The 19,083-nt window shown below is 55.8% G+C and overlaps 2 protein-coding genes across 4 annotated transcripts in view; both read right to left on the bottom strand.

Moving 5' to 3' along the window:
• Positions 1–598: 598 nt before the first annotated feature.
• LOC141974144 (protein Smaug homolog 2-like) lies at positions 599–3,249 on the bottom strand. Its single transcript, XM_074933474.1, has 7 exons — positions 3,143–3,249; positions 2,951–3,037; positions 2,266–2,407; positions 2,067–2,149; positions 1,846–1,970; positions 1,493–1,573; positions 599–1,218 (listed from the first exon to the last, which is right to left on the bottom strand). The coding sequence occupies exons 1-6, from the start codon at positions 3,191–3,193 to the stop codon at positions 1,528–1,530; spliced, it is 534 nt and encodes a 177-aa protein (XP_074789575.1). The 5' UTR covers positions 3,194–3,249; the 3' UTR covers positions 599–1,218; positions 1,493–1,527.
• Positions 3,250–6,415: 3,166 nt separating this feature from the next.
• LOC141974112 (dedicator of cytokinesis protein 1-like) overlaps positions 6,416–19,083 on the bottom strand; it is a 63,292-nt gene continuing 50,624 nt past the window's right edge. For all 3 annotated transcript variants that reach the window (XM_074933417.1, XM_074933413.1, XM_074933410.1), the window contains exon 6: positions 6,416–6,523. The gene's annotated coding sequence lies outside the window, so the exon portion shown is untranslated. The remainder of the gene's footprint in view (positions 6,524–19,083) is intronic.

Raw genomic sequence — 19,083 nt, forward strand, 5'->3', positions numbered from 1 at the left:
CTGGAGTTATTTGCAGCAGAAGACGCCGGCTCTTTCCACTCTGCTGTCGGAGGTTAATCGATATCCCTAATCAGCCAAACAGGGGGACCCGGGGGGGCAGAATGTGTGGGGCCCCCCCAACGCCCTCCCCCATAATCTCTTCCCCTGCTCCTCTTCCTCCTCCTCCAGACGAAGAGCGTGAGGAAGGCAGCGAGAGCGAAGGGGGAGAGGGCAGCGAGGAGGAGGAGGAGGGGGCCGAAGGCTCCGGGAGCAGCAGCGAGCGGGGTGGGGGGGCTCGGCCCTCAGCGAGGAAGAGGATGAGGCCGAAGATGAGGAGGAGGAGGAAGGTGGCTGGGGGGACCTCCGGGGGGGGCAGTGACACCGCCCGGGCCGCTCGTGACCGGGAGGAGATTTTGGGCAGCAACAGCGACGAGGAGGAGGGAGAGGAAGAGGAGGAAGAGTCCGGGGGGGGCAGCGAGGGGGGGACCCCGCACAGCCCCCGCCTGACCCCAGCGAGGCCTCGGAGGACGACGAGAGCCCCAGCGACGCCTCCGACTCCTCCAGCGACAGAGCGGCGTGTCCCCCCTCCCCGTTTTGGGGAAAAACCAGGCACTTTGGGGGGTGTTTCTGGTTTTCTCTTTAATAACGTAGTCAGGGTTAGTAGCCACAGCCGGAACTAAAGTTATTCCTAACAACTTGTGTCTAAAATAACGTTTTCTATCGCAAAGGGCCGCGGCGCTGCGGGTACAAAGGGGGGGCGGGGGGCTGTACCGACGGGGGAGGGGTCCTGGGGCATCCCCACCCTGGGGGAGGGGAGGGAAGGGGGGGCATCGCCGTGTCCCTCAGTTTGGGCTGTAAATAATAATGATATTATTAATGCGTATTAATATACGTTAATATCATTTGGGGTACTGATACAGTAATGAAGAGAAAAGGAATAAAAACTGAAAAACCCATCAAAACCGCAAAGATTTGGGATTGTTAAAAATGGTGAAAACCGACAAAAATGGGGGAGAGGGGGTAAAGGGGGGGCAGGGGGTGTCTGTGTTAATCCCCACCGCCCCTCCCCGCCGCTTATTTTGGGGGTTGGGGGGGTGGAACCGAGCGAGACTGGTCATGGAGGGGGTGACACCCCCCCGTGGAGTGGGGGAGGGGTCATGGGGGGAGGGGTCATGGGGGACCCCCCTATTTGGGGAGGGGGGGCGGCGCCATCAGATGGTGAGGTCTTGTCTGAGCCATCTGCGGGGGGATGGGGGGTGTCAGAGGGTACTTGGGGGGGGCCACATCCCCTTACACCCCTCCCCTCCCCCAAATCCCTTCCTGCCCCCCCCAGCGCCCCCCCCGTGCTCCCCATCCTCCCCCGTGTCCCCAAATTCACCCTGTCCCCGTGTGTGTCCCCCATACTCCCTCCTGCCATGGCTCTGTCTCCCCCCGTGCCCCCACCCTGTCCCTGGACCCCCCCCCCATCCCCGGACCCCTCTCACGTCCCTTTGCCCCCCCGAACCCCCCTCACCGCCCAGCACTTGCTCCACCATGCTGAACAGCGACTCAGGCGTGGGGCTGATCTCCAGGTCCGTGCCGGGGAGGGGACGCTCTGAGGGGGGGCGGAACAGAAACTGGGGTAAGGGGGCGCCAAGATTTGTACCCGACCCCCCCAACCCTCCTAGGGAGGGGACCAGGCACTCTGAACCCCCCCAAACCTCCCACACCACGACCAGAACATCTTCCCCCGCCCTAGTGGGATGGGGGGTGCGGAGGGGAGGGGGGGAGCACAGGTTCCTCCCCCCACTCAGGGGGTGCCCCAAGGTTTTGTCTTCCCCCCCTCCCCAAGGTTTGGGGGGGCTCGTGTCCCCCCCCAGGACGTACCCTGGGGGAGGGCGAGCAGGGCCTGGGGCGAGCTGTTGATCGGCACCGAGTGGGAAGGTGCGGAGCAGCCCCTGGACCTGCCACCACCAGGAGAGGAGCCTCTTCTTCTGTGTCTCTGTGAACGCCTGGGGGGGGAAGGGGGCACATGGGGGGTCACACAGCCCTATAGCCCCCCCACCCCAAGCCCTACACCCCCCCAAGTCCCCCCAGCCCTCCCGTACCTCATGTACCAGGCACTTCTCCAGGAGCTGCAGGTAAATCGTGAAGTTCTCGTCTGGCGGCGATTTCAGGAGCTGGATGCAAACTGGGGGGTGTCGGGGGTCAGGGAGGGACCCAGACACCCTGATTCCACACACAGACCCCCCGCGAACCATGGGACCCCCCCAAAAAAGGAATTGGGGTGTGTGGGGGGTGTCTCACCTTTGCCCATGACGCGGGTGAACAGCCTCGGGATGTCCCCGTAAGGGACGGGGGCTGCGGCGTTGGTGGCTTTAATGGGGGTCACTATGATCTGTTGGAGCTCCTGAAGGGCCGGCCACAGGCTGCCCCCCCATATGATGTGCTGTGGACAGTGGGGGGGAGTGTCAAGGAGCGGGGGGGAACGTGGGGACTGAGGGGGAGACCAGGGACACAGACCCCAAACCCCACCCCCAGTCCTGGGGACACAGGGAGTGGTGACCAGGGACATCTTGTGCCACTGCTGGGGACACGGGGAGGGGTGTCAGGGATGTGGGGGACACCCTAGGGATCTGAGGACAAGGGACACTCTGTGCCACCCCCGGGGACATGAGAGACATGGCAGACACTCTATGCCACCCTTGGGGACACTCTGTGCCACCCTTGGGGCACTGGGACAATGGGGGACACCCTGTGCCATCTCTGGGGACATGAGGGGGAGTAGGGACACCCTGTGACACCCTTGGCAACACTGGGATGTGGGGCACACCCTGTGCCACGCCTGGGGACACAAGAGAACAAGGACACCCCATGCCAACCCTTGGGCTGCAGAAGGGGACATGGGCCACCCCGGGTCCACCTCTGAGGACCTGAGAGCCTCCCCGAGGCCACCCCAAGGGACCCGAGGGCCACCCTGTCACCATCCCACCTTAGCCAGCGCCCTGACGATGCGCGGCCGCTCCCGCAGGTTCTGGATGCTGAGGAGGATCCTCTGCCGCGCGCCCCTGGGGACATTCTGCGGAGACAAGGAGGGGACAAGCAGGGTCAGTGACCGGAGAGGGGGGGAAAGTGTCTCCCCCTTCATTTGGGGACATGGAGGGGGGGGGACACCCCGTGTCACCTGCGACTCGAGGTGATGCTCCGTCAGCCTCATCATCTCCTCGTACGTCATTTGGGAGAAAAGCGCCGTGTATTTCTGCAGCCCCAGGCTCTCCAGCCAGGAGGGGACATCTTGGGGGGGACAGGAGTGTGACACGGGGTGGCAGGTCCCTGTGAGCCTCCCCACCCCCAAACGACCCCCCAAACCCCACCTTTCATGCCGCTGCCCTCCTCCTCGAAGGTGTTGCAGCCGCCGGCCTGCTCCTCGGTCTGTTCGCTGCCCCAAGAGGCCACGCTGCTTTGGGGGAGCAGGGGGGTGTGGTCCCCAAAAGGGATACGGGGGGACACGGGGACAGGAGTTTCGTCACCCCCCCCCACCCATTCGGGTCCCCCTCCTTGGGCATTGCCGGGCACCGCGAGAGGGAGGGCTCCAGCGGGCTGGGGTGCAGCTGGGAGGGCAGAGCTGGGGGGAGAGGAGGGGGGGGGTCAGGGTGTGGGCAGGGGTCCCCTCTGCGGGACACCCCCCCAAGTCCCCTGTGGCCATCTCGGTCCCCTTAATGTCCCCCCAAGTTCTGTCTGTCCCCTACATTTCCCCCGCAACCCGTCCAGCCCATCCTCAATCCCTGTCCCCGCCCAGCACCTCCCTGTCCCCCCTCCCACCCCTCCTCACCCTCAATGTCCCTTCTCAGCCCTTAATGTGCCCCCCCAGACCCCTTCCCGCCCCCTCTGTCCTCTCAATTCCTCAATTCCCCCCCCAGACCCCTTCCCGCCCCCTCTGTCCTCTCAATTCCCCCCCAGACCCCTTCCCGCCCCCTCTGTCCTCTCAATTCCCCCCCAGACCCCTTCCCACCCCCTCTGTCCTCTCAATTCCCCCCCCCAGACCCCTTCCCGCCCCCTCTGTCCTCTCAATTCCCCCCCAGACCCCTTCCCGCCCCCTCTGTCCTCTCAATTTCTCCCCAGACCCCTTCCCGCCCCCTCTGTCCTCTCAATTCCCCCCCAGACCCCTTCCCACCCCCTCTGTCCTCTCAATTCCCCCCAGACCCCTTCCCGCCCCCCCGCCGGCCCCACTCACCTGCTCCCCCCGGCCCGCTGCTGCTGGTGGGGGGGTACAAGGGCGGGTGCCTGTTCTCCTCAGGAGCCGCCGCGGACCGGGACGGCCCCGACTCGGTGGCTGCATCTTCGGGCCCCTCGAGAGGAGGTGGTGGCCCTCGAGCAGCATCGGGGCACGAAGGCTCCATCGGGGGGTCGCCGCCGGCACCGGGCAAACGCTCCTTACTGGCGCAGCCGGAGAGCCAAGGCTCTGCGGCCGTCCCGGGGGGTGGCAGGGTGTGTCTGAGAGCCTCGCAGAGGGGCTGGCTCTCCTACAGGCAGAGCTTGTTCTTGATCCCGGACGCCAAGATAAAAGTGACTGTTTCATGTCGCTGGCCTTGACGTTGGTGCTGCCAGGGCGCAGGAGGGGGCGGGGGGCCAGAGAGAGCTACTCCTGCCTCGGCCGGCTCCTGCGGCCACGGGCTGATGCCACCTGCAGCAAAAGAAAGGGGACAGGGAGGAGACTGAGGCTGCGTCCCTGTGCAATCGTGTGGGGAGGTGGGGGGAACGCGGGGCTAAACCCTGATGGATTGATCGACTGATTCTCAACCCCCCCAGTCCCTCTCTGACCGGCAGCTCTCCAGCCACTCCTCCCCCAGGCTGTAGCCCTGCTGGGGCTGTTGTGGCCCAAGGGCAGCCCCCGGCATTTGCCCTCGGTGAAACTCCCCCAGCTGGGCTCAGCCCATGGCTCCAGCCTGGCCAGGTCTCTCTGCAGAGCCTCCCCACCCTCGAGAGACCAACACCCCCACCCGGCTGGGTGTCACCTGCAAACTGACCGCGGGGGCACTCGAGCCCCTCGTCCAGCTCATCAGTGAAGGTGTTAAACAGGAGCGGCCCCAACACCCAGCCCTGGGGGACGCCACTGGTGGTAAACTGGAGTTAACTCCCTTCCCCACAGCTCTTTGGGCCCGGCCAGCCAGCCAGGCTTTTACTCAGGATTTTATCTCCTCCTCTGCTCGGCTCCCTTCAAATATGACTTTTTGTGGCAACACACAAACTCTGTGCTCACCCTCCCTTCTCTCCTGCACCCACTGTACCAAGTCCATCTTGCTTCCCGTCCTCCCTCCTTTTCCCACAGAAGCCCGCCGTGCCCCTTGGCACCACGAAACTGGGTCAGTATTGACAGAATGTTGATTGGACTCCAGCCCCACCCGCTCACCCCGACCTACCACCACAAATAGCCCCCCAAGCCTGCACCCAACTTGGAGGGACGACCACCCGACACCAAAGCGGAGGGACAGACCCACGGGTTCGTGCTCTCGCCCCCCCAGAGGGGGCTACGCCCAGTGCATCCGCGGGAACTGTGTGTGTGGGACTGCAATCGTTCCGGGTTGGGTTTTCTCGGTTGCTGTAGTGCTCTAGAGCCAACCTGCAGCTTGTGCGTTTATCACAGGCAGCCTCAGGGAACCTGTCAACGCTGCATGAAAACAAACCGTGCTATCCGTGAATCTGACTGTTTCTCCTGAGTGCCCGCTGGGGCTGGCTCGGATCAGGGTCCCAGTCCCGACTGGTATATTAATACCAATTTCATGTCACACCTATTAAGGGACAAGTCCAGCCGCCCCTCGCCCCTCTGATCTCTGAGGACCGGCCAGAACGCAAGGGGATTTCTCTCTTACCAAGTGAGCTCTTACCCTAAAGGCAACACCGGTAAACGGGGGGACCCCCCGGACCTACCCGGAGGGGGTGTTGGGGCTGTTGGGGTCCCAGGCGCCGCTCTGGGCGGGCGTGCGGCTGCCGTCGGGCAGCGGCGTCTGCGAGCCGTAGTGCGGCGTGCGGCTGCCTGCCAGGGCCCCGGCGGCTCCGTCAGCCCCCCCGAGCCCCCTCTGGCTGGGGGGAACCCAAGAGTCCACCCCCCAAGTACCTGTTACCTGGGGCACCAGGGACCCCCCAGCACCCATGATCTGGGGCACCAGGGACCCCAAGTCCTTCTGACTCTCACCCAAAATTCGGGTTCGCTTTTATCCTTCGTGCTGGTGCCATCACCACCCTGCGCTTCGACCGGCACTGCCACAACGCTGCCGCCGCCGATTTTAGACGCCGCCGGTGACGGTTTTGTTGCCGTACGGCTACCGGCGGCGTTCCTGCGACCCGGTCACTGGGTGGCTGCGGTGACGGGGACCGGTTTGGCTTCCAAACTGGTGGCTTTTGCCTTGACGGTCCCTCCCGGCTCAGAGCTTTCCTTAGGGGGAGGTTTGGCGAGTTTTTTTAGGACGCCAGCGTACTGGAGCACGGAGCAGTCGTCGTCGCTCTCGGTGGCTTTGTCCCCATCGGTCCCCAAGGCATTGCCCAGTCTGCTGAAGACCCCCGCGGGCTGGGAGACAAGGTGAGAGGAGCCCGTCAGCACCCACACCCCCATTTACCCTCCCCTGCCCCTCTGCCCCCCGAATTCTGCCCCTGGGATGGAGACCAGATGGATACCAGCCCTCTTGGGATGTAACGATGCAAAATGCTGCCTGCGGCAATTAATGACTAGGCTATAAAGCAGGTCTCTGCATCACCCGTAACATCATATTCCCTCGGATTTGTCTCGAGGGGCTGAGTCTGCAACTTGTTTTACACCCCCAAGACTTCCGTGCTGAGCTTTTTGGCTCCAGAGGAGAGAAACAGATGAAAATCTCTCTTTTTTAATGATTTCTTATACATGAACGAGATCCTAGAAATAAGCAATCAATGGCCATCGTGATTCCGCAGAAGAGACTCGGAATCAGTAAACTGCCGTGAGGCTGCAGGTGCTCCGCTAGTCTGAAGTCACAGAGCCACGCTGTGCTGCTCGTTCGTCCCCTGCACAGCCCGAGCACAGCTGGCCAAAAACCCAGCCTAGGTAATCCTGGGTGAGGACGGACGGGTGGACACCTTTCGTTTAGGCATGCTTAAGCTGATTATAATATTTTAACTGAGACAGGCACAAGAAATGGGTGACAATCCAAGCGTCTGCCTTTAATGCTTTTAAAGGTTCTAAGATTAACTTCTCAGAAGTTGGAAATGTTAAACGGAACATCGAGGAACGGTTGCGGGAGACAGACCAAGAAAAGAGGGTTGTTTGAAGCCGGGTGACTTGATGGCCCTGAAACGGCCCAACAGACCGTGTGATCAGGGGCAGAGCCACAGACAAGAAAGGACTCGCTGCCTGGTGGGGATTTCTGGGCATTTTTGATCACTGAAAGAACAGAGCATTGAAACGTCAAGGGAACTGCGGTGGACTTTGTACGATGTGATGGTTTAGAGTCCCGATGTAAGGAGGAGCAGGGACTGATCAGCTCGTAGGTCAGCTCGTAGTGGGGCGGGTTGATGCTGCTCTGGTCGGTGCAAAAGACGTTTCCATCCGAAGCGTCTGGGAATGAAAAGGTTCAAAGGCGTCGGGGATTTCAAGGGTGCTGACGAGAGCCCGGAGGCCAAGGGCAGCTCAACGTGAGCGCCGGTCCCTGGTTTATCCGGGCTCTGAACGAAGTGTTGGGAAGCGAAGGCTTTGCCCTCGGGATATTCGGGGTGAGGCGGCAGCCTGGAGTCCAGGTAAGTGCAGAACACGTGCGTGATGATCTGGAAGCAGAAAAACAAACCTCGCTTTAGCGTCCTTGAAAATACAGCAGCTTCCTTGCCATAATCGTGGCTGTCCGTTACAGTTTTGGCGAGTGCAACGCTGGCTCAGCCCCGGTGTGTTCAGGAGCCCGAGGCAGTTTGACGCTTAAAGCGGAGATTCCAGCGGGCCGGCACGCCACGGCCGTGCAGGCAGGTTTGTTTTGTCCAGCAGCGAAACAGCCCCAGTCACAAGGCGATAAACTGAGGCTGCGCGTCAGCAGCTCGGTTCCCCCAGCAGCAACTTTATCCCGGCACCCTGCAGAATTTGGCCAAGGCACGGCTTTAGCAGATTTCGGCCACGAACTCCAAGCAAACTGTTTTAGCGACGGGTCCTGCGCTGCCTGCGAGGCTTCGGCTCAGAAGGGCAGCTGGAATCCAGTGACAGCAAATCCCTCCTTGTCCCTCACGAAAGGCCAAACAAAAATCACTGGAAAAACCTGAGCTGGCCACAGGTCTTATTAAGAATGCCAAAATTTTGAGATAAAGTGGTAAAACGAGGAAACCACGCTGCAGCCTGCTGTTGGTGGCTTAACCCTTCCCGGGGAGGTCTCAACATTTTCTGTGGGCAACATCACCCAGTGATCTGTAATCTGGTACTTGCTGGGCTTGTTCTATACAACGGGGTCTGTTGCACAGAAAACACAAAAGAGTTCCTCTGGGCTAAATGGCCAAAGTCTCCAGAAATCTGGGAGATGCGCCTGGGAAAGCAGAGCGTTGTATTGCCTGCAGGGTGAGCGACAAAAGGGCGAAATTCCATTTTTTCTTATTCTTACAGTGATTGTCTCGAGTCACTGAATGTCAGAACTTCATGGCAAGTGTTTCTTTTCATCTGTTGGGTCAGAACTTCTGTCCCAGGATTGCTGGAAGTTTCACTCCGGGGTGCCCTCCTCTCTCTCTTCATCTCTGAACACTTGGAGCTGCTCACCCCGCTGTGGGGCAAGACACCGAGAGCTGCTCCGTGGCCAGTCACTGTCAAATATTCCATCATCTTCACAAACTGAAAATCAAACCCTGTGTCACGACTGGTTTTGTACAACTGCAGCTTCAGCAACTGACTCTCGTGATACCTTTGTCAGCAAAGCTGTGAAGCTCTGACGGTCACACCTCCTGTTATATTCATATTAATTAAAAACATCAACCCGCCGCGTTTTATATTTCAAATCCAAAACTAAAGGCTGTGGGCGGCGGGGGGGGAGGAAATACAACATCCCCAGCCCCGCCCCGCAGCCGCCACTGCCACGATTTGGCCAGAAAAGCGCTTGGAAAATGGCAAAAATCCCCAACGAAACGAACACACACACACAGAGGGGAAAAAAAAAAAAAAAAAAATTGAGTTAAACCTGCCTGTGGGACATCGACAGCGTCTGATTGTTCCGCGGCGGTGACGGGGTGCGGGGGTTTGGGGGTGGGGGCTGCGGGGAGCGTTCTGTACAGCGGGGCCTCCGGCTGCTTTACGAGTAGAATAAAAAATGGGAATTTTCCAATTATTTGGGGTTTTTTATGAAGGTTGGGAAACGGTGAGATCCCGGCGGGGGGCTCCCCCATGGGAACCGCCCTCACCCCCCGCACCGCCCCCCAATTAAAAACGCGGCGCTGCTAACGAAGTCGGCGCCGAACTGGGCCCGGGCGGCAGCCGCCTCTTTCCCTGGAGTTTTTTACCAAAACTGGAGGAGTTGTTGGGGTTTTACCAAAATTGAAAGATTTGGTTGGGGTTTTTTAACCAAAATTGGAAGATTTGGTTGTGGGGAATTTTTACAAAAATTTGAGGGGTGTGGTTGGGTTTTTTACCTGAATTGGAGGGTTTGATTGGGGATTTTTTACCAAAATTGGAGGGTGGTTGGGGGGGAGGAGAAGCAAAGTTGAAGGGGTTTGGTTTTTCCAAAAACTGGAGGAGTTTGGGGCTTTTTTTTTTTTTCTCTACCAAAATTGACAGGTTTGGTTTGTGTTGTTTGTTTTTGGTTTTTTTTTTAACCGAAATTGGAGAGTTTTAGGAGTTCTTTTACCAAAATTGGATGTTTTGGGTTTTTTACCAAAACTGGAGGGGTTTGTGTGGTTGGTAGGATCGCCCTCCTGCCTCGTTAGCAATTTTATTAATAATTTTTAACGCATTAAACTTGGGGGGGGTGGAGTTTCCCCCCTCCTCCCACTTTGGGGACCTCCCCGGGACTTGGGGGGTGCGGGCCCGATCCTGCCCCCCCCCCCGGGAGCCGAGATGGGGAGAAACCCTCCAAAAACGGCTCTCGGGAGGGGTGGGGGTGCGGGCGTTAGGTGACATGGGGCTCTCCCCTCGCTTTTGGGGTGCTCCCCGCCCGCACTAATTAGCGCTTCCCTGGTCTGTGGTAATTAGCGGTGGACTGGGGGGTAACTGGGTGCCCTGGGCTGAGGCTACTGGGGAAGCTGGGGTCACTGGGCTGGGGTTACTGGGGAAACTGGGGGCATTGAGCTGAGGCCATGCGGGGGTACAGGGGGATGCTGGGGGTTACTGGGGATACTGGGGGCACTGTGCTGGGCTTATGGGGGATGCTGGGAGGATTTAGAGGAATACTGGTGAAAGCGGGCAGAGCTGGCTGCAGGGTGTGTCTGTGGGGGGGTTACTGGGAGCACTGGGGGGCACGGGGTGGGGGACAGCGGGAGCTGCCGAAGCACACTGGGGGCACTGGGAGCGCCAGCGAAGCTGAACCGGGCCGTCAGACTGGCCGGGACCTGGGCACCGGCTGCTCTGGGGGCGGGTCCCTCGGGGGGTGTCGGGGCACACGCGGGGGGGGCCCGGCCGGGTGTGGGGGTCACACCGGGCCGCACCCCCCGCCCCTCCCCGGAGCGGCAGAAGGCGGAGGAGAAGGCGCAGCGCGGCGGGAACGCGGTGGGAGAGGCGGCGGCTTGTAACCGGCTCGGCGAGAGTCCGGCCAGCCGCGGTGAGTCCCCGCGGCCCCCCCGCAGCCCCCCCCCGCTCTTAACCCCCCCGGCTGCCGCCAGGACGCTGCGAGGAGGCTTCGGAGGGGCAGCGGCAGGAGCTGCGGCTGCTGAGGGCGCCGGCCACGGCTTGGGCTGCGCCCCGGCTCCCCGCACGATCCGCGAGCGCCGGGCCGAGCCGGAGCGCTACGAGGCGGCGCTGGCGGTGGGGCTCGGGGACTTGGGGGGCACCGAAACGCTGCCGGGGGGCGCTCGGCTCGCTTTTCGCCCCCTCCCCAGCCCCGCCGGCGACAGCTGGAGCCGGCGCGGTCCCTCCGGGCTGACACGGGGCGAGGAGCCGGGGCTGCCCTCGGCCGGGCGGGCACGTTCATCGCCGCCAGCCGCTCGCCGCAGGAGGGGGCGGCCGCTGGAGCGCTGCGCCAAGCCCAAGGGGCTGTTCGCACCCTTCGGCCACCGCGGAGGAAAAAGCGGAAGGTGAGGCCGCACCGGGGCGGGGGCACCTCGGTCCCCCCCTGCCCCGGGGGAACGTCGGCAGCTCCCGGCGGGTTTTCGGAGCCGCAGGAAGCGTGGCACGGCGGCACAGAACGGAGCTGAGGAGCCGCTTGTGCCTCGCCTTGGGTTGGGGCTGCGCTCGCTTGGAGGACCCGGCTAAATGCGAGCGCTGCCTCAAAAAAAGCATTTTCCTCTCGCGGTGAGGGCGGGCGGCGAGGGGGGTGTGGGGCAAACCCGGCCGCGACGGCGGCTCCGTTTGCGGGCAGGGTCGGCTCCACGAGGATCGGTACCGCGGTACTTCAGCCCGGGGCGCATCCAGCCGCGGGAGGGCGAACACTCCGCGGCTCTGCGGGGCCTGGCCCGGGCGCGCGGCTGCGCCCGGCCTCGGAAAGGGAAGGGGCTGGAGAGCGAGTGCTGCGGCAGCACGGCCCGGGTGGGTGCTTACGGGGGCTCAGGAGCTTCGTCCCGGCCTCGGGTGAACCCGCTCTGATGGGTGTCCCCGCTGTCACCCAGGTCCTGCCGCGTTTGGGGCAGCTGGCGGCCGCCAAGCGCTCGCTGAAGCCAGCTCACTGCCCGAGGGGCTGCTCTCCCTGGGGAAAGCAAATGACACGGGATTACCGCCCTCACCGAGGCAGAGCTCATTCCTCTGAAGCACTGCAAAGCGCACAAAGAAACCAGCGACGGGGAAGAACGACGGGGAACGAGAGCAGAACCAAGACGGTGCATCACAGGAAAAAGGGGATGGCTTTTTCCCCGTTGCCGAGTTAAACTTCTTGTACACTCACGTTACACCGACTGTCACGAGATTGCTGGAGGTTTTTTCCTGGGACGTCATTCACGCGCAGTCAAGGGCCGGGGTGACTTCGGCAAGCACATGTCAGCCTGCGAGCTGACTCAAAGCACTCTTCAATGCTGAGCATCTCACCCCCCGCTTCTCCCTGTCCCCACCACACACACCCATCCTCACAGCTGTGCACGGACACAAACGGGTGTTTGTTCCCCCTTTGTGAACATCCTGTCTATGTACAAAGGCATTATACCACAGGCAAAGGACAGGCGTATGAAAAGAACCTTCTACTGGCACTTGTTAGCTGAACCAGCTGCCAGTACGAGCCAGTGAACTGCTAAGTCAGTGCGCAGTGAGTCAAGGATACCAACAGGCAGTTAAGTGTGACACGAAATAAACTCACCCAGTGAGAATAATAAGGTCCAGAAAAGTCAAAGCTTTGCCTTAAATAAAATAAGCAGTAATCGATGGTCACAGTTCTCTGCACACCTAACACAGAGGACGGAATTCCTAGGTTCCACAGAATAATTGCAACTTATTCCTTAACCCATCCCAACCACCCTCTCTCTAGAGCAGTCAGCCCTTGCAACCTTTACGATAAATTCATCGGTGTGCTTAGAACGACTTCACAGCTCACAGGGGGTTCATGCTGCAGAAACAAATGCAGCGATGGCCTGTATCAAAAGATCAGTGGGGGGGAAAAACCCCTTCGGACACGGCGAGAAGGCCAGAATAAGTAAGACCAAGTGCCACAGAGGTGTCATTTCTAACGGGGGTTCCTCTGAACATCAGTGAGGGCTCCACTGCAGTGCCCACGCGCCCAGGGCTCGTTGCTGGTGGTTCATTTCCAGACAGGTTTCCTAAGACAGGAATGGGTAAGAAAAGGGATCTGCCGAGAGAAAAACCAGCACACTCCTCAGATCTAAAGGTTCAAGGAGTTTCTGTGACTAAAAATTTATTCTAGGACAGCAATTTAGAAAACACCGTCAGCAAAACAGTCACTTTATTCTGAGAGGAACTTTTGCTACAGTTTTTTGGGGGAGAAAAACCTCAAACCCCAAAAAAGACTTAGAGCACTTCAACACTTGCATCTATAAACTGTGTAAAGTAAGAGTAAGCTTCACTTACTTTTTGGAACAACAAAAAGAATCCCCAAGAGCCCAAGCCCTTGGTTAGAGGAGCTGCCTTACAGAAAAATTCCCGAGTTTTTCATTTCTTTCTGCAGGTAGGCACAGATCAGCAGCCCTCCCAGAAAGAGATGGGGGACACATACACGCCTTTCCTTCATGTCACCGGGCAAAGGTAAGCACCTCAGCTTTAAGTTCTGGGACTCCCACGAGGGCCCGGGCAATCTGAACCCCTCCTCACTCCTAACAGTTTCCTCTAGGACATCGCGCGAGCCTGTCCTCCGAGCCCAGCTCCCTTCAAACCCTCCCTGGTTTGAAGCTGAGGACAGACCAAAGACAGAGTAGTACTTCTCCGTGGTGTCTGCTTCTGCAAACCTTTGCGTTGGCTGGAGACGGCTTCTCTCCTGAAGTGCCCAAAGTCACCTACTCCACCTCCTGAAAAGCCACCTAATGGTTTCAAACACTGACAGTCCAACATAACAGCAAGCCACGAAGAACACACTGACACAGCAGTGCTCAGAAACACGTTCAAGCAGCAGTACAAGACTGGCAATCACAGCATACTTCATAGGCCATTTGGAGACGTGTCTTAAGTATGTTCTGTCTCAAAGCCAGACAGTCGTGCTGCAGTCTGTGTGCTCAGCAAGCACTCCTGGTAAGCATCTCCATTACCCCTGTCACAGCTGGGAGCCATTAGTACATCTGAAGGCTTGTGGAACAAGAGAAACTACACTCTCTTAACACAAAAATTTTATTTTACCACACTGGAACTAACACCCTGATGGGTTAACACAAAGCTGCACCGAAAGGGGACCAAAAATATGGCGCGATATTGCACCACAGCATCCTTCTACCACTCGGTCAAAGACAAACTGTCTGCACAGTTTGTCATATGAAAGCACACTAAAATAAGACAGGGTAGCCTTGCTAAGTATCTTAAAGTCACTTCTGACATAATTTTGGATAACAGACATAAACAATGGGAGTTTTACTAATCTGCTTTTGTTTCTTACACAGCTGAGAATATCGAGCAATCTCTTCATTGACACCAAACAGAAATTTCCACTGTGATAACAACAATGGTCGCTAGGACATGAAAGCAAAGCAGTACAAAGTACAGCAAAGCAGTCTTGCAACAGCAGTAAACTCTAACTTTTATCCCATTACTGTGTTTATACTGACAGGGAATGTTAATAAAACAGTAACAAAAGCTTCTTTACAGCAGCCGTTTAGGAGAAATGCAGCGGTAACTTAAGGTTGTCACTAGAGTGAACAAGTGACTTCTGCAAAGTATTAAAGTGTATCCTGAATAGTATACTACAGCCTTTGTCTAGGATTTAAGTGCATCTCTTGTACAACATAAAGCAAAAATACTGAATTTAAAAATGTCATCTCCCAAAGTCATTCATTTCAAACAGCACACCCAGTCTCAACATCAAGCATAAAATCTCTTTGTCAATTACAGTATATTCTTATGGACTCTCTTGTTTGACAAAGCAATACATTTGTTTTACCTGACCCAATTTGTACATGATTCTAATGTTAACTTTCATCTTTTGTGTCATTCAACACACGGCACCTACCTTCTACACAAGCATTATCCCTCATGCCCTTCCATTAAACTCATTAACCCAGCCAAATTAAGCCCAGTCAGCAGCTGGCTGAAACAATTTCCAACGTGGATGAAACATCCCTTCCCATGAATATAAATCACGACTTTCATGCAACTCCATTCTAAATCCTCCTAACGACACTATGGTTCAAGATTCACTCTCAAAGTGAATACGTACAACATTATATACCACTAACAGAAAATAACAGTGAGCAGGCAGGTATCTTGGTATGTGTGCATTTATGTGAATAGGAGTAAACTGCCCAAGAATTTCAAGTAACCATTTAAGATCCTGCCAATGCAATCTCCCTTTACTTGAACCAACTTGTGCAATAAAAGGCGGGGAGAGGGCAGGGATCTGCCGTGCCCGTGGGCACAAGTCAAGCCAGAATTCAGCTCTTCCAGCGTCCTCGAGCTCAAACCTGCCCCCAGGTCCCCGCACGGCAGGAAGGGAAGGATGCTCTCCATGCCTACCAGCCACAGGGCCGCCTTCAGCTCTTGCTAATGGAACCAGAGGACGTTTCATCCTTCACCCACTTCACGTGAAGGCTGCAACAGTGGCTGGAACTCAGTGAAGGGACCGTAATACCAAAGCTGTGACTAAAGGCCCAACTCTTCCCCGCTACTTTAAATCCATGCTTCTCAAGCATTTTCTGGTCACCTAACAGAGACTGTATAACAGCAAAGTGCACAGCGGGCTTCCCGGGTTGGATTTGTTCTCCTACCGACAGCGCAAAGCCATCCATTGTATATTTTTCCTCCAGCACTAATAGTCTGAAGCGGCTGCAAAGACCCTAACTGTCAACAAACACTTAAGACAGCAAAAATAACTTGTTTTTTGACAGTAATGCAAAGAATATAGGGTAGAACTTCAATTTAATGAACCAAAGAGCATATGTTGGAAGCATCTTAATCGGACACGATTTCCTTCTCAAGTATGACTGAGAATTGCTTATGAACAGTTTCCTTACAAAACAATTCTCAACATCATCAAATCATCCTCTCCTTCAGCACAATAAAATCAAGACTTCTTCCTCGCGAATGACTGAAAGTTCCATTACTGTTCTTTCAAGAGAAGGACATGCTATCTCCCATCTTCTTCAAGAACCTCCCACCCTCCCAAGCTCTAGGGGCAAATTCCTAATGAAACTGCATAAACAAGTAACTGAATAACATTAGCTGGAAGAACTCTGCAAGCCCCATCAGAAAAAGTCATTTTTAAAATTTACGTGTAGGCTAACGTAGCACTGAAATGCTTCTTCATGTAGGTTTCCAAGACAGGATTAAAATGTTGACATTTTCTGTCAGCAGTCAGTCCCAATGATAAACACCTGAAAGAGCAGCATAATTATTGCACTATCCTCAAGAAATCTTAATATTGTACATTCAACTGCCTTTATTTTCACGCAAGACACATTAATAACATTAAAAACACAGACTTTGGCTTTTCTTCTTTCCTGTGAAAATCTCCCTGCTCACAAGAAAGTTCTCTGTTCCAAGCAGAAGCTTCCCGTTTGTCCTCAATTCTGCTGTTAATCCACTCAAATGACTGGACTTGATTGCTTCCATCTCTGCTGGGAGGATGACATAACTAATCCAACCCCCTTTTGATCAAATCCAACTGAAATGTCAAATATAATAAAAACCTTCCATGCATTTTAGATTAAATAATAACTAACAGCTCATAAGATCCGTTTCATTAGTAATCTCCATTCTAGCTTTCACACCATGTTTATTTATTCACCTCTGCAGTACCGGCATTTCACGCCAACCACAGAGAGAACTTACCAAAGCACCAAACACTAACGTGTCACACATCTCACTCTCCGAGTTCTCCAGCATTATGTGAAAAAGTGCACCCAATGTATCTTGAAGAAACTACAACTAAATATACCATTCATCACATTCTATAGGAAAAATTACATTCAGATGTCACACAGGTTTCTACAGACGTATTTACTTTCACTTACGAATTTTACGGAGTCGTGACATTTTAAAAGACAGCTAAAAAAGGAAAATTTAACAATTTTTCAGCAAATTATTTTTCAGTTACGTTTATTATATCTATAGATCCCTATCACTCAGATAGAAAGAAAAAGGGTCAGAAATGACACTTGATACGCCTGAACAGTAAGTTTCATCTATTATAGTGAATCAATGAAGATGTATTTCAAAACCCAGGTTCAACAGACAGTCAAGAGGATCAAGCAGTTTCTGAAAACGGATGTTTCAGAGCACAAACCAGAGAAGCATCTCAGTCTCATGCCAAAATAATCAAGTCACCCTCAGTAGATTTGAGCCCAGCAACGAAAAGTGCACAGCGCATCGCTTTTCACGACTGCGTAAACTCAGACCCACAGTTTCAAACGAGAGCACACGTGCAGGCGTGGGAAGCAGAGCGCAGCACCTCCTGCCCAGCCCCAAACCTCCACGCCTCTGCCACTCTCTAACAGACCAAGAGTCCTCACTAGCCAGCTGGCTGGACACCTGCTCTGTGCAACACGGAAGGAAAAGCAGATTAGCGTCAGGGAACCCAAGTTAAGCAGAGGGATAAAAGCTGTTTTATGAATGTATAATCCCAGTATTTCTTCCCAGTGACAAGTACTACATGCGCAGACCAGAGATCCTCATCAATGCATTCGGCTTTATCAGCACGGGATTCCATGTCTGAGCATTTTCTTCCACCAGATGACACAAAAACGACACGAGCTCCTCGAGGGCAGAACGAGGATGGATCACGGTCTCAGTCTGTATTTCTTTTGGTTGACAGAGAAGGGGTTCAACGCGGATTGTTCCAGCACGTCTGTCTCAAATGAGATAAAAATGGGTTTTGTCTTGTAGACGAGACAAGGTATAGTTGGGAAAGACGTCTGAACAAGCAGAAGGCGACTGATTCCTGAGACGGCAGCGACAAAGAGATATTATATACACTGCGGGAGCGAGGGAGAAACAGCCCGACTGCCCCAGTGCTCCCTCAGAAACCGTCACCTGTGCAATGAGTCTCCCAGATCAAACATGATTCACCTGGGCAATCTACTAAAACCACAGCTCAACTTCAGGAATTAAACTCCATTTAGCAGCTCGCTAAACCCTGCTGAATGCCAAACTTCCTCAAAACCAGTGAGCATGGAGCCACAGTTTGTGCTACTAATATCTGACGATGAAGGGGTGGGGGGAAATGATAGCCTTTTCACACTCCTATTCATTCAATTAAAGAAAATCCAGCTGGTGGCCGGTCACGAGTGGTGTCCCCCAGGGCTCAGTTTTGGGGCCGCTCCTGTTTAACATCTTAATTGATGATCTGGACGAGGGGATCGAGTGCCCCCTCAGTCAGTTTGCAGACGACACCCAGTTGGATGGGAGCGTTGGTCTCTCGAGGGTGGGGAGGCTCTGCAGAGAGATCTGGACAGGCTGGAGCCATGGGCTGAGCCCAACTGCAGGAGTTTCACTGAGGGCAAATGCCGGGGGCTGCCCTTGGGCCACAACAACCCCCAGCAGGGCTACAGGCTGGGGGAGGAGTGGCTGGAGAGCTGCCGGTCAGAGAGGGACTGGGGGGGTTGACTGACAGCCGGCTGAACAGGAGCCAGCAGTGTGCCCAGGGGGCCAAGAAGGCCAATGGCATCCTGGCTTGTGTCAGGATTAGTGTGGCCAGCAGGGACAGGGAAGGGATCTTGCCCCTGTACTTGGCGCTGGTGAGGCCGCACCTCGATTCCTGGGTTCAGTTTTGGGCCCCTCACCACAAAAAGCACACGGAGTTACTCGAACATGTCCAGAGAAGGGCTACAAAGCTGGTGCAGGGTCTGGAACACATGTCCTGTGAGGAGCGGCGGAGGGAACTGGGGGGGTTTAGTCTGGAGAAGAGGAGGCTGAGGGGAGACCTCATCGCCCTCTACAACTCCCTGAAGGGAAGCTGCAGAGAGCTGGGTCTGAGCCTCTTTAGCTAGTAGAAAGCGACAGGACAAGAGGGAATGGCCTCAAGTTGCTCCAGGGAAAGTTCAGACTGGATATTAGGAAGTATTTCTTTCCAGAAGGGGTTGTGAGGCGTTGGAATGGGCTGCCCAGGGAGGTGGTGGAGTCCCCATCCCTGGAGGTGTTCAAGAGTAGGGTCGATTTGGAGCTTAAGGACATGCTGTAGGTGGGAACTGTGCTAGGAGAACGGCTGGACTAGATGATCTCCAGGGTCCTTTCCAACCTAGATGATTCTGTGAGTATTCTGTGAGTAAAACATGCAAATAAAGTACATTTAACCAGCAGCTGGCAGGAAGAAAAGAGTAAAGCACAGTTTTGAGCTTTGACGGGAGAACTTTCTGTCTTGGCTTGAAGAGAAGTAGCACTCCCAGATCCCAAGCACTGCCTGGCTAAGTCCC

The sequence above is a fragment of the Athene noctua genome, unplaced genomic scaffold (assembly GCF_965140245.1).
Source record: "Athene noctua unplaced genomic scaffold, bAthNoc1.hap1.1 HAP1_HAP1_scaffold_31, whole genome shotgun sequence".
Lineage (NCBI taxonomy): Eukaryota > Metazoa > Chordata > Aves > Strigiformes > Strigidae > Athene > Athene noctua.

Coding starts and splice junctions, on each gene's coding strand:
- LOC141974144 (XM_074933474.1), bottom strand. CDS start 3,193: ATGACGTACGAGGAGATGATGAGGCTGACGGAGCATCACCTCGAGTCG. Junction 2,408..2,950: donor TCGTCAGGGCGCTGGCTAAG/GTGGGATGGTGA, acceptor CACTGTCCACAG/CACATCATATGGGGGGGCAG. Junction 1,574..1,845: donor CCTGCTCGCCCTCCCCCAGG/GTACGTCCTGGG, acceptor GCCCCCCCTCAG/AGCGTCCCCTCCCCGGCACG.